Source organism: Montipora capricornis, chromosome 13, assembly GCF_036669925.1.
Source record: "Montipora capricornis isolate CH-2021 chromosome 13, ASM3666992v2, whole genome shotgun sequence".
In the NCBI taxonomy this organism is placed as follows: Eukaryota; Metazoa; Cnidaria; class Anthozoa; order Scleractinia; family Acroporidae; genus Montipora; species Montipora capricornis.
The window spans coordinates 32,748,269-32,763,268 of NC_090895.1; the positions used below are offsets into that span (position 1 = coordinate 32,748,269).

The 15,000-nt window shown below is 40.8% G+C and overlaps 1 protein-coding gene and 1 long non-coding RNA gene across 2 annotated transcripts in view; one reads left to right on the forward strand and one right to left on the reverse strand.

Annotated features, from left to right (window-relative positions):
• The window catches only part of LOC138029333 (uncharacterized), a 2,691-nt gene extending 1,334 nt beyond the window's left edge, over window positions 1-1,357 (forward strand). The window contains exon 3 of the long non-coding RNA XR_011127862.1: window positions 1,222-1,357. This is a non-coding gene — a long non-coding RNA (uncharacterized lncRNA). The remainder of the gene's footprint in view (window positions 1-1,221) is intronic.
• A 1,172-nt stretch (window positions 1,358-2,529) lies between these two features.
• LOC138029329 (uncharacterized) overlaps window positions 2,530-15,000 on the reverse strand; it is a 55,143-nt gene continuing 42,672 nt past the window's right edge. Inside the window, exon 8 of the mRNA XM_068877063.1 lies at window positions 2,530-4,565. Within this exon, the coding sequence (XP_068733164.1) occupies window positions 4,057-4,565 (509 nt within the window). The 3' untranslated portion in view covers window positions 2,530-4,056. The remainder of the gene's footprint in view (window positions 4,566-15,000) is intronic.

Here is a 15,000-nt window from a genome sequence, read left to right on the forward strand (position 1 = left end):
AGAGGGTTTCTAGGTCTACAGTTTCTAGTTGAGGAATGCCACATACTTCTGTTTCATAGTTGTCATCAATGGGTTCACCTCCCAAAGACCGAAAAATTATACAGGTTCGGGTCCTACGGCTTTCTGAGGCAGCAATCCTCTTCTTCTCCCTTTTTTCTTCTGTTCCTTCTTTTTTCTTGATTTGGATGCTTTAGATTTGGCACCAATAGGAAATGTCGCTTTATATTTAGCCATCACCCTATCCAGGTCTTCTACAAGATGCAGAACGTTTAAACCGACTTGAGACTTTATTGAATGACGTTGTTCAGCATTAAAATTGTGTAAACAGCTGAGGCCAGTCTTCAGTTTGCCATTGTCTGTAAAAAGACTGTTGTCGTGTTTTTCTAACTTGGTTACGACAGCATTAAGCTTGTCCTGGATATCATTTGCCTCTTTTTTGCAACGTCTGATGTTGCTGTCATCATGGGGAGTTGGCTTGTAATCCTCTCGGAGAAACCTTCCTGCACAAGCAGGGTTGTCGGATAAAAGATATTGGTATCTGTTCTCAAGTTTTTCAATATCTAAAGTAACTTTATATTGCCTGTCTCTTTCCGCGATAAACTCCTGCTTCATCAATGCTGCATTCGCTTCAGCCCTTGTTTTGAAACTTTCGTAAAAATCTGACGGGAGTTTGTTACCGAATAATGCAATTCGCAAGTAAACTGAAACTCTACCTAAACGAATACGGATTATCCGTCAGCGGAGGGAAAGCAGCACTCGTAGTTCGTGTTCTAGGTGCTGGGGAAGCTCAAGGTAAAGAAAACCCGGATGAGTAGCAATCTAGCAGTTCCGAAGACCAAGGAAATAATGAACAATCAGACGATTCGGAAATTGACGATTATGAACACCCACGTTTCGAGGTGCTCTACAACCCTGCCGCCGCATTGGAATTCGTTGCAGCACGGTGAATACAGGCCCGGGTAAGAGCCGGGGGGGGGGGGCACATCATGATTTTGAAAGAACGTGAGGGGGGGGGGTCAGAGCTAATCTTGACGCTGCTGGAGGGGGGACCTATCTAATTTTTCCTTTGGTGAAGCTCATTTTAGGAACCCCGTTCCTGATAATTATTGCAAAGTCCCTTATGTGGAGTGGATGGTGTTTGTCTCTCTCCTGGAAAAGCGTCGATCCCCTTTCTTGTGACTAAGGTTCCCAATTAACCTTGTTGGTTTGATTGTCTTTCAGGAAAGTGTACGTGTACGTTGCTTGAGAAGGAATTCCCGCGCATACTATCAGTCGGTTCCGTGGAACATCAGATCCTTATCATATGTTGTACAGTGATTATTGGCTATGGATGCATGGAAAAGTGGAAATCAACCGATCGATGGCCGCTGCCAATTTTTTGTGTCAGATTATCTGTCAGTAGGTGGATCATTTTAAAACCGATCTCGGTATTCATTTCGACTGTGTTTGCTTGGGTTTATACTTGTGCTTACGGATCGAAGGTTTTTTTTAAAGTTCTTCGGTGGATTACTCAGCTGTAACACCGTCAAATGGTAATCAAGTATTTAGGCGAAATTAAAAGCGCAAAAAAGATCCGCGGTTACACTGGTTTGGGTGTCAGTTTCCAGAGAAAAGTCCCCCAACACAGTACTAAAGCTCGATTTTACGGATCTATGAGACGCTTATCAATTAGTCATCGCCTTAACGACTCAAGTTAGAGAAGGAAAGTTGAATTTTCGCACGCATTGCTATCGGTCACCCAAGTGCTGCCGTTGATCATGGCACCGATTTCTCCATTCTGCGATCCGTCGGGCCTGCTGCCAGCCTTGTTAACAGACAAAATTCATGTATAAGAGGACCGTGTTTTTTTTTCGGTCGAGAAATCATGTATTATATTCCCACAATCCGGGCTTCGAAAATTGTTTTCATCCATAATAACACATGCTGTAATTTGCAAAATCTTCGATAGGCCTGTTAATAATTTAATGGCTATGAAAGAGGGGTCTTTAAAAGCTCGGTAAATAAACTGGCTTCAACAAGAATAAAAGAATCAGAAAAATAAGCGGCTACGTTTTGCTGCCCTGTTTAGATAAACAATGTTTAATTTTGTAAGATTTTCTGTGGAATTCACGGCACTGTTGTATCCTAGTTTTTCACTGCGTGTTGGAATTGCAGTGTTTTATTTGTTAAAGTTCGCTCAGTGTAACTGAACCTTACGAATAAAGATAGAAAGGAAAGGAACTTTATTTAAGTGTCTAGTCTTCTAGCGCTGGAGCTCAAATTGTGGACACTGTAAACTTATCAACAAATGAACACAAATCAAATCAAATTAGAGGGGAAAACCGGAGTACCCGGAGAAAAACCTCTCGGAGCAGAGTGGAGAATCAAAAAACTCAACCCGGGCCACATTGGTGGGAGGCAACTGCTCTCACCACTACGCCAGCCCTGCACCCCCAACTAAATGGCCATGTGACCCTTAGATTTCAACCTCCAAAGAAAGGAACCATGCTGATTTTTGGCCTTGCAGGGCTGCGTTTCTTTTAAACCTGCTAACTGTATTACTTTAATTTTATTCATATTTGCTTTCATAATTATGGTTTACACGATATCGCAAGCCTTTTCTTAGACTATGTCATCCGAAAGTACTTTTGACATCTTATGATTGTTTCTTCCACGCATAATGTATGACGAAAATGAAAGTTAACTGAGACCCTACAGTTACTGATTAGAGAGAAGTTTAATTGAACTGTTAGTGCAGATATTTTCCATTCGAACTATTCTGACTTTGAGAACAGCACTTAAAACGGCGCGTTTATGACTTTCGTTTATTCATGTACTAGGGTGGGTATGTAAGGGCACACACCATGTCGAACGCGATCTCAACGGTTTCTCAAGGGACGACTTAAGAATTTAAAGGCGACCTGAAGGCCAAAATTAATCTGCCATTTTTCCAACATTTATTTTTTGGAAAGCCTAATATAAATAAGTTTGTGGAGTTATTTCCTCTCGTTTCCTGTTCTTTGCGAGAAAATTACGTTCAAAGTTGGGCTTTTCCAGCTTTTTCGGCCTTTTCAGTGCGGGCTCAAAAACTAAATCAGCACCCAGGTATGACGTATGATATGGGGAACAGAGATTTCGTAATCAAGAGAATATTTTCTTCATTGCTTTGTTGTTTCTTGGCGTATTCAATATTCACGACAAACATCAGTCTAAACACTGCTTCTGTATGGGGCGTTCTCGCATGTCTTCCCTATATCATACGTCATAAGCTGCAAAAATGACCGCTGACTCCTCCATTCTGAGCCGCAATGCTAATGCCCCAAAATCGGAATGAAGACATTTTTTTTAGGTGTAAAAACAACAAATATGCCAGAAAAAAAGTTGAAAACATTATTGTGCATGGTCCAAATTGTAAATAAAAAATGCTTATTTTTTTGCTTTCAGTTCCCCTTTAAGGTCACCCACCTTTTTTCAGTAGGGGAGATACCAGAAACGGCGAATGTGCACCTAATTACCGTTCGTTTACACAATTACTATACATTTACATGTTCCAACACTCGGCAAAGTCCCTTTTTGACTTGTGGCTGTTTCTGCTTAGGTGGCCTCATACTCCACAAGCCTTTTTAGAGACATCACCGCCAAGCCGGACACTTCTGCTGGAGAGAACAGGACTTTATCCCCTACTCTTCTCGAGTAGTGTTTGGGTTTTTTAACGTCCCACAGGGAACTTATGAACATAGAAAACATTTGTGAGACGGGGCCTACTGTTTTAAAGTCCTTATCCGAGAAGACTTGAAAGTCTAACCATTTGCAGGTGAAATTACAAAGGCCGCACTTCTCAGTTATTTTAAGATCCTGAGTGTATATATTGCGTATATTTCCTGAGTGTATATATTGTGTATATTTGCGGCCGGGGTTCGAACCCGCGAACTCCCGCATGACAGCCCGATGCTCAACCAACTGAGCCACCGGTGCGCGGTTAGTTGTATATTTGCGATGCTCTTTCATGAAGCTGAGTTTGAGCCACAAGGAAAGATTGTCCAAACACTTGTTTCTTGTATGTACTTCATGTTGTGGTTAGTCCAAGGGCGACTCGCCAAAGCTGGAACTCTTTACTCCTCGCCATGCATTTCGAACAAGTCGCATTCCCGAACTCACCACTCCACTGTCATCTTGGTGGTTCACATTAATTTTAATCTCTCCGTTTCTGGTGTTTCGGTAAATCTTTATTTCCGCGTTTACGGTAGTATTCCAATCCTCATACAAGCCTTTCTTCATACCCACGGGTGCTTCCCATTCTTTTTCCCTGTGCTTCACATCGTTCTTGTCGTATGAAATCTTTCCATGCCGTAGACGAGTATGAAGCAGTAACTTCAAATCTTTGTCGGGTATCGCTGCGGGTCTTTTGTTACTTGGGCAGGACTGGGATCTAGAAACATCTGCACCAGCGCTTTGAGAGGGATTTTTCAAGCAAAGAACCACGCCTTGTCCGCCCAGAAGGTCTCCATCGTCCTTCGCGGCTGCGTTGTAAGAGGGAAAGAACGCAGAGCGCGACTGTACGGTTTCGTGAGCTGTGGGCTCATCGCCTAAAAAATAACGAGCACATACAAACTAGCAGTAATCGTGGATTATAGTCCGTCGCCTTGAGGCCTTAGGCACCTCTATCGGTTCCCATTAAGCATCTTGATCCTTTTACTCCTAGACTTAGTTACAGGGAGTTGATTTCGCACTCTAAATTACTGTGAACGAAAACCTGTGGTGTTTTCATTGAAATACAATCATCCTTTCAAATTTCAGAGAAATCGACCGATCCGCGAATACTTTATGTTTTTTTTGTTTTGCGACGTGACGAAAGGTCAACAGATTACGGGCAAGTTTGGGCATTTAGTTACGCAATGAGAGATCAAACATATTTTTTCACAAAATTCCTCAGAATTGCAAAGTATCCTCTCAGAAAACAAGAACATCATTCTAAAAGCTTATTCTACGCAAAAAGTAGGGTCTGGAGGTTTGATCACGCCACGTGGAATACTAATATGATAACACAACCACTGAGACGTTAACCTTTATTTGACATGAATATCCTTTACACATTGCTGTAAAAACCATCCAGATGTTATCGCTTGGCTCTAAAGAAGCTCTCAATGTCTTTTTCCGTGATTTCTACTAAAATTCCCTGATTTTCACCCTCCTGCGTGGACGCAATTTACGTCTCGCTCGAAGGCGATTTTAGCCAAATCAGAGAATGATGTCATTTCAAGTGATTCCAATAAAAACTGGTCAGTGATTGGCTAAATGCCATAACTCATTACTGAAAAAGTTTCGTGTCGATCGGAAATTCCTCCGATTTTTCCGGCTATCTTTAAAAGCGGGAATGGAGAATGTGGGAATGGGAATGGGAATGGGAATGGAGAACGGGGAGCGGGGAATCTTGAAAATGAGGAATCTTTAAAATGAGGAATCTTTAAAAGCGGGAATCTTTAAAATGCGGAATCTTTAAAAGCGGGAATCTTTAAAATGTCCAGAAATACAGTGGACTTGACTTTCCTTAAACTTGATTATTGAGTGAATATTGGTTCCCATTTTTTATTCACCTTGATGCCCCAGACCCAAGGCCCATGGTCAAGGCCAGCCATCCTCTTTCATCTGAACTTAAAGTTTTTAAATTGCATATTGATTCGTTTATGTACCTGCCACCGAGCACGAAAAATCAGCGTGAGCTACACGCTAGCGAATCGAAAAAGCATGACCCATAATTTCAAAAACATTTTGCTGTTACATTTTACACCACGTCCGGACATCAGAGTGATGGCTTCTCTTTAGCAATGTTGTTAATAAACTTTTAGAATACGAAAATATCACGCATTTAAAACTTTGCAAAGGTTGGCAGCTTAAGTGTGTCGCCAGCAGTACATGAACAATTCACTATCTCCCGCAATTTTTAATAAATGTTCCGCCTAGTTGGAGTGAGTGGAATTTCCCTATAAAGACAGCGCGTCTGAGATAAGTTATCTCGTTTGTCGGTCGGTAAACACCTCAAAAGATATTTTAGTTTTTCCTGACAGGTACTCCCCTCCCAAGTGACAGATGGGAAATTCAGGTGCATCTGAGTAACAATTCGTCGGTGAAAATGTTGTTGAAAGAACCGGAAATGGATCACTTCACGAGATTTTGTGTTGGTAATCACATGATTTCGAGTGCAATTTGGAATGCACGAGTTAAATTTTTTCAAAGACTAACAAACCAACCACCAACAAACAAACCAAAGTGAAACAGTAAAAACCCCAGACTTGCTTGTTTCAAGAGCTCAACTCTTTTGCACTGTAATTCGATTCGAAAGGAGAATCAACTTTCTGCCTAAACATCTTTTTCGAGGTACATGTCAAGCATTTTTAATTTCAACATTTTGCACTAACTTCGTCTTTCTGTACTCACAAAATTTCAATTTGTTGCACTGTTTGGGGTCAATTGACATGCACACATTTTTGTTTGTATATTGTTAAGAGAAAAACAAATCCCACTTTCCCCCTTTTCTAGTCGAAATAGAGCCTTGGTTTACTGTGTCCTTTTCTTTTTGCTCCGTTTGATTAAAGCCGGAAATATTTGAGAAATGGTGGGTTAATGTGGCTGTCATTTACTTTGTCGAACTTTGAGACAAACAGACTCCCGGTTGTGTCATCCGGGAAACGGCGCGACACTATTTTGGCGGGAATAATGAAGACGCGCTTCGCTTTATCTCTTTGTACACCATGTTTTCTCGCGGAGACAACTTCAAAGAGCCTTTAGCATTTACGACGAAGAAAAAACGAGTAGGTCGCTTCGAAGGCCTTCCAGAGTTTAAGTGAAGTGATCTAGGAGAACAAGATGTGATTGCACAAGGATCGTTCGGAGCGGTTTTTGTGACAAAATATGGAAAAGACAAGGACAGGCATTCCAGGTCAGACGAGCCAGTTGTTGCAAAGAAATTGCTAGGTTCGTCTTTAGACTTTATCGATGCTTTCACCAAAGAGGCTCGGTTGTTGCATGACCTAAATCACGATAATATAGTAGGATTTAAAGCTGTTTGTCATGAACCAGTTGCACTTATGTTGGAGTATGTTTTTTTTTTTTGACCTAAGCGTTTTCGGTGGAGGAGGAAAAGTCAGTTCATTGAACAACTTTTGAGCTGCCTCGACAAGGGCAATTGTCATGGGATTGAAGCAAATTTTATGACCAGTATCGCATCGGATATGGGCAGTGGATTGTTGTATTTGCACGAACGACGAATTGCGCACAGAGATTTAAGGCCCTCGAACGTCCTCGTTAGCAATCACCATTACCGCGAGGAAACAAATAGCGACAAAATTGCCTACGCGTGGACCCATCAGCCAGTGATCTGCAAGCTCACCGACTTTGGAGAGAGTAGGTCTAAGGTCATGCAAACAAAATCTGCGTGCCGATCAAGAACTATTAATATCAACAGGGGTACCATACCATATATGGCACCGGAAATTCTTCAATTCGTGGTTACCCCCAATTTTCTTTTTGGATTTCAATAACACTTGTTAAGATCTACATTTCCTGCATAGTCATAAACCGGGGTAAAAATATCTTTAATTAGTACGCGCCGTCCTTAAGGTGGGCCTTCCATCCCTAAAAGAATTTTGTCTATTTATAACACTGAAAACATTTTATCTTTTTTGGCATGCTAAACATCTAGTTCAAGTGCTTCTCTTTCATATCCCAGCTGTAAAGAAGCTAGGAAGGGGAATCAAAATCGGCCGAATCAGGGTAAGCCTGTGAAATGCATTTGTTCCAGTAATCCTGACCTTTTCACGTCTAATCGACTAAACCGGCTTAATAAATGGAGATGTAGATGTAGATGAAAGTGAAGATTTGAAAGCCAAATCATCAAGGAAATGAAATCAATAAGGAAGCTAGCTGTTTAATGGTAGTTAACGATAGTTTACGTGAAAGAGATATATCTTGGTGTGTGTGATGGAGACCTGTATTCAACAGGTGCTAATGAGAAGACTGAGCACCCTTGTATTCAAGCGGAGCACTCCAACGAACTTGACGTGAACGATAGCAACATAAGCAGAGCTGTGAGGGACGGTGCAATCGTTGAGATGCCTTTGCAAAAAGAGGTGTCCATGTCGCAGGTAGACGCAGTCAAAAAATCCAAAGTGAGTGTTTGTTTTTTTCGCTTTTTCTTTCTTTCTTTTTTTTTTCTTAATCCTTTCCTTACCCTCTCCCAGGACGAGGAGAACAAAAGGGGGGCTGTCTGGCACAGAGATCCTAGCATAATTGGAATTTAATTTACACGAAAAGTCATACCCCCACGTGGTCCAAAGGGGGTGGGGTAGTTGAACCCCTGTTTGTACAGGGTATCCGGCGAAGTCAAAGTAATATGCGTCAAATTTAGGATGGTTCCAAATGTGTACATTGATGCATGGGAAACCATTCGCTGCCTATTATATTTCGCAAATGGTTACAACTGTCTTGTCTTCACTGGTTTTCGGCTCTCTTCAAGGAAACGAAAATTTCGGTGGGTGAGCGACTTTAGAAACAGCCAAGAATATACTCTTTACTCAAGCATGTACAGCAAACGTATCGCTATTTTGGCAAGTGCTGTGATTGGTGTAATTTTTTTTCTTTGATTTCTAGATTGCATCACGCAACCATATTGCCAACAAAAGACAAAAAGTTCGGGGGTCGACGACGAGGGTATATCAAAGAGGTATAAAATTATCAGACAGAGTAAACAAAAAGAAGTACAACGCTTATTATCATCGTCGTTCCACAAAATGAGAATTTAAAAGGTCTGTCAATACTTAGCTACAGACATGGAACCTTACTTTTACTATTTTTAGGGTAATAAGACTAAAGCAACTTTCCTTTTCTACGAGGAAATGGACTTCACTATTCGGTAGTGTAACTCAGCCTTCTCAAAAAGATTTGTAGGAGCAGGTCATTCTGAAGATGGAGGCGGTCAGGGTGGCGAAGGCACTTTAGGGGGGTCTGGGGGCATTCCCCCCCAGAACATTTTCAAAATTTGGATGCGCAAAGGTGCCATCTGGTGAAATCTGGGGGGATCTGAAGGGTCAAATATACAAGTTCCTCTTTGCGTGTTTGTGTTTTAACCTAATTAAATCTAAAGACATGTTAGCATGCCCGCTCGAATGTTGCAATTCTTACTTTGCAACGTTTTCGTTGATATAAACAGCGCCAAAAAAACATTAGTTTTACATTTTTTCCTTTTTTGAACTTAAGGTAGTTTTAGGCATTCTTCACCCGTGATCCGAAACACATGTTACATCTGGATCGTTTCAAAGTCGCCGGCGTTCTGGTAAACAAATTATCAGCGCTGTTTGTTTTGCGTTAAGTTTAGTTCTCACGAATTTCTCCAAAACGAGATGCTTCTATGAAGCATACACTGGGTTGCCTGTGGTACGTGCTACAGAAAATCAGAAGGCACTGAATTGTGTGGTATTGAAATACAGCATTCCAGTCTCTGAAGAATAACAAATAAAAGAGAAGCGAGAAACATTGGCTTCTGGGCTGACATGTTGATAATTTTCAAGTTCCCTCACAACTTCTTTTCACCACAAGTGTGCCCTCTGAGCATCTGACAGCTTTGTAATACTAAACTTCACTGAAGTAAAGTCCTGTTGAGCGGGGTTAGTGTTAGGATGGGAGACCAAACTAAACCCCTCATAAAAAACAGAAACATCTGACCGAAAATACTATTACCGCTAACAATTACGATCTCAGCAAGGTACCGATTGTGTTAGCTTGCTTTATGCAAAACAAATATTGATGAAAAAGCAAATCACTATTGATACACAGTTTTAAGAAAGAGCAGAAGTAAGTTTCACGGTCGGCCGATCGAGAATAAAATATTTACGACAATAAAACAACATTTATTTTGAACCGTGAATATAGAATATAAAAAGTTACGATCAGCGCCAAACATTTTGGGAGATTTTTGCTACGTTCAAGTAAATTGCAAAATCGAAAGTGCCATGGCCGGAATTCAGCGGGCGCCGTGATTAAGTTACCGCGGCATGTTTACTCGCCAAACAGTGAAGCATCTGTGTCAAATGATGGCAAGATACCGGGTTTTTGTAAGTTTCTTTTTCTGTCAAGTGTTATAAAGTTTGACAATGAAATGAGCGAAGTCAAAAGATCACAATCGCCCAACTCTTATTTATGCAAAGTCAAAATTTACTCTCCAAGACGCGTACGACGTTATTTATCACCAGGTAATTCCATCATTTTGGAAATAGCAGCTACTTTATTATTCATCTGCGTCACAAGTTTTCACTGATTTTGGGGCTCATTTTGTTGAAACTCAAGCACGCTTCCAACAGGCCTGTGAACCCTTCCTGCTTACAGAGCAATACTAAAAAACTTCTCCCATATCACATTTCAACCTTAAGCTCGAAAATTCGATACACAACATGATATTATAATTCACAAAGGCAGAAAATACCACAGAATCCTTTTCCAGCGAAAATTTTATTGAAATAATTAACATATTTGCTCTTAGAGGCGAAAACCTCTTCCTATTTCATTGCGTGCGTGAAGACAAGAAACTCAATTGTGTCAAATTACCATGTACTTCAGGTAAATACTGCTCGTCTCGACGGGCGATAGATTGTTGTCGAAGTCCAGTACTTGTCGCTTTTGAGATTCATGCCTAGTTTATCCAACTGACTTTCCATTATTGAGCTCCATAAGGGTATATTTTGTTTAAGGATCCACTAAAACGCCATTCGCGTTGCATGACTTTCGACGCCATTGCAGGCTAAGTTAATGATTCTACTGTGTCCACCAGAGAAATCAACGCAGTTCCACTACCCTCTCGATCCTAAGAAAAGACGAGCAGAAGGCTCTATACACAAAGACACCACTTACCATGGAAGTGACAGGCAAGACTTTTACCGACACGGAAAAAAAAAAAATAAAGAAAAAAAATAAAACAAACAAACTAAACGCAGACCGCGACTGGGTTTGCCCATAGGCAACCCAGTAAAAATTTTCAAGCCTTGTTACGTGTGATGTGAAACTGTTTTTAAGGATGATAAGATGGTTTTAAAAGCGGAGTTTCATTCGCAAATCAATAGATAAATGTGACATACGCTGTCAAAAACCGAGACATGTCGCGGAAAATTCGCACAACAAAGAGGAAGTAAAACCACACATAAACCCTTCGCTTGGCTTTTTTAAATTCATCTCTAAACATCATTCCCAATTTTCCTTAATGATAACTCGAATTAGTTTTGTAATATTTATTTAAATACTCACCATTTCCATTTCGAAACTAATTTATTCATTCTATTCACACAAGCACGTGCACGTGCACTAAGCGACGAAAAACAATGTGAAAGACTGCTATATTATTCCACGGAAAAACACTTACCATCCTTCCTTTGCTCTTTAGAAAAGTAGGAAGTTATCTGTGAACTTGGTGCAGCTTTTCGCTTTCGATTCTCTGCCATTTACGTTTTAAAGCGTTACAATTATATCTTGTGAAAGGACAATAGTATTTTTAGGGGTACTCCCTTTACCTACTCCGTATTCCATGGTGTAGGGCTCCGCGTTTTGTCCTCTCCCGTAAAGAACTACTATACACTGTGCTATAAATTACAGATAAATTACTTTCCGATTTCCAGTCAAATGGTTGACGTGAACGTGACATTTTTTCCCCGATACTCCGATAAAAGCGATGAATATTTCCGCTTTTGTAATTGAAGAAAGATCGGAATGGCGTTTGTGTTTTTAAAAATTCGAGAAATTATTATTGGGGAATTTCTTTTTCGGTGTTCTTTCAGCTTTTTGTTTCCTTGTTGGTAACAAAACAAAAATAATATATTTTCCGCCTGGAATGGAGACGGTCAAAGCTCCAGAGGAGGCGGCTCTTTGAGCCGGCAGCCGGCCGGTTTTGACAAGGCTGGTAACTTCTTTCGTGTTTAAAGAAATGAGATCAATTTTGAGCGTGGTCCGACCAGGGATGACTTACGACAAAGATTCTGTCTGGAACCAGCTACCTTGTTCATCAATTCTCAGTCAGTGTCACTCTTATTTCGCACTTATCAGCAATACCCTTGCTAGAAACGGGAGTTACACCGTTTTTTCTTTCCTTTTCATATTTCCTGGTCTTTAGAGAAAATGTTGCCCCTTGACGTCATTCAAGTGGGATCATTAAGGAAGTAAACAATGAACAGCAAGATCTGGATAATGAACGTAAGCTTGCTTTCGTGTTTAGAATGTGAGAACTAACCTACAATGTTGAAGAGGTCTCTAGATTATTTGAAATTAAAGGCGAATAACTCAGTGATCACAGAAGAACCGGGAATGTGGCCGTTTTCGGCGAGAAAATTAAGATACTAACTTTTTCAAAGGGAAACAGTTTGCCAAAGTCAGGCGGGAATTTTTACGTCTAGAGCCTTTCAACTCAGATAGTCTTGTAATCAACAGGTGCTATTGGGAACACTGGACACTCTTTTATCCAAGCGGGAGACTCTAAGAAAGGTGAGGTGAACGACAGCAAAATAAGCAGTGATGTGAGCGAAATGGTTGTCGTGCAGATGCCTTGGGAAATGAAAGAGACCGATTCCAAGGTAGATCACGCCGACGAACTCCATTTAAGTGATGAATGTTTCTCTCTCTGATTTTTTTTCCACTAATAGATTGGAACCGTATAGTGTTAACATGATACTCCAGCACCTCCAACGCTTTCTATTTTCCCGATTCGTCCCCGACCATCCCAGATTATCGGGGATGTCTACGATTTATGGTTTTCACTAGTCGGCAAAATCTGGGATGGTCGGGGAATTGCGAAATCCCCGATCACCTGAGATTTTCCCGACATATAAATACTAGACTTAAGGAAAGGCGCGAAACATTCATTCCACGCGTTTATCTCTAGTGTCATAAAAAGAAAAACCCGAAGAAAAGGGGTGTGGGTGTTATTCTCTTTCGTTGCAATCTCTCTTGGTGCCGTGCTAAACGAACCATCTAATTATTTTTAAGGAAATATTTTCTACGTACAATGGACTCTACGTATAACAAAATGATATGCAGTATTCAAAACTTGTACTTGTGATGCTTATTTCAGGATGATTCACTTAACGATTTCACTAAAGAAAGGAAAAGAATTAGCCGGTGTACAGAAGAAGAAACATCAAGGTAAAAAATATCAGACGTTATGAGCTATCACAGCGAAAGGGCTTTAAAATGCTTATTTTATTGAATAGCATTCTAGCGACCGGCTATATTTTTACACGAAACAAAGAAACCGCATGTTTTGTTAGCTACATCCTGACGAGGTTTTAACGTCTATGTTTTCGTAGTGACTCAGTGCCAGAGGATGTAACGACGTTGCAGCCTGATGGGATTGCCTACAAAGGGGATGTTACTACCTCCGTTTTCTTTTGGAGCAGAACAGCTTACAGCGGTCAAACTCTAGTGAAGCTCATATTGAACAGCTATGAGCCGGAGTGTTTGTGCGTTTCACAGCCTGTAAACGTGGAAAACAATGTCTCTTTCCTGATTGACTGTTTCAAACTGCACAACCGCAATGACGTTAAGTGCGACGACATGGGAGCATGGAAACACAAAGGTTCACCGAAAAGATTTTTTCTTGTCGAGAGGAACAACAGCAACGAAATTCTAAGAATTGTTCCCCTGGACGAAAAATGTGATAAACAAAATGAGGATGTCTACTTGCTAAGAAGATCATACTCAGAGGATGCTTCTGACAGCACTGTAAGGAAGATAGTGGCGACATTAATAGGTTAGACACCTTAATGTAATTGATGATTATAGCCTTTTTTTTTCCCTTGCTTTGGTGTTTGGATGAGAACTTTCAAGGGCTATTTGACTTTTTGGGGTTCAGAATAACGGCAGTGGGCTCGTGGATCCGCTGAGACTATATCAATTCTCGTACCTCGAGTCTCTGCATTCGAGAGGGAAATATTGATTTCTCAGCTCAACTTTTTGCTAGATCTACCTTAAATACAATAATAATACTGTCCAAACTTTAGGTTTTCTCGAGAAGGTGACCGTATGACGGCAAAATCTTCTTTCTTTTTCCATACTTTGACGTCGTTCATAGTAACTTCGTTCCTGGAGATTTCACCAGCATTTTCCAAGTTAAACAAATCGGACTGATTACGAGATGTTTTATTTTTAAATGACGTTCTAGTTGCCGTTGCCGTCCTCGTTTCTTAAACTCTCTATTTGAGAACCTAAATCCCCTAGTTATACTTGATTTACAGACTCAACAACAGACTCAATCCGTTTCATTAACGGGTGTTCTTGTCGCTTACCGTTGTTGCAACCGTTATATTTCAAATGCCACATAAATTTCCCGATGTCGAGGCCACCAGAATGTCAACAATAAACCTGGTACATTTAGAAGACATGCACGAAATGCAGATCATTTCTACTGTTTTAATCATGAATCGCCTGTTGTAGCCTGTTGTTGTTGTTTAATGATAAATAAAGTTGACATCAAATGCCCAATGACCAAGAGGACGTTTTCCCGTTTTTAAAGATTCCCCGTTTTAAAGATTCCCCGTTCCCCATTCCCCATCCCATTCCCATATTTTCCCATTCCCGCATTCCCCATTCCCGCTTTTAAAGATAGCCCGCTTGAAAGTGATCTCGTTACAACTTGTGAGAACTTGATTGTAACATTTCAGATATTTGGTAAGAGTTCGCGGAACAAAGACCTCTTTCGAAATGCACGCTCATCGTCATCCTTTGTGGGTCTACCCTGAACAGTGTGTGCGTTTGTTTGTGGTTTGAGCATATTGGACATAAAACCGTAACTCGCATCTGCCATAGCTGTTCACATGCAATTTGCAATTCTCGAGGAAAAAACGAAAACGCCATTGCCTGTCTGCGGTATTCCCCATTGCACTTGACAGCGATTTGACACAAAATACGATGGTAAACCTGAAGTCGGCTTTTGCCCGACCAAAAAAAACCGAGATTTTCTACCTTAAAAAAGACGGCATCATATCACTGCCA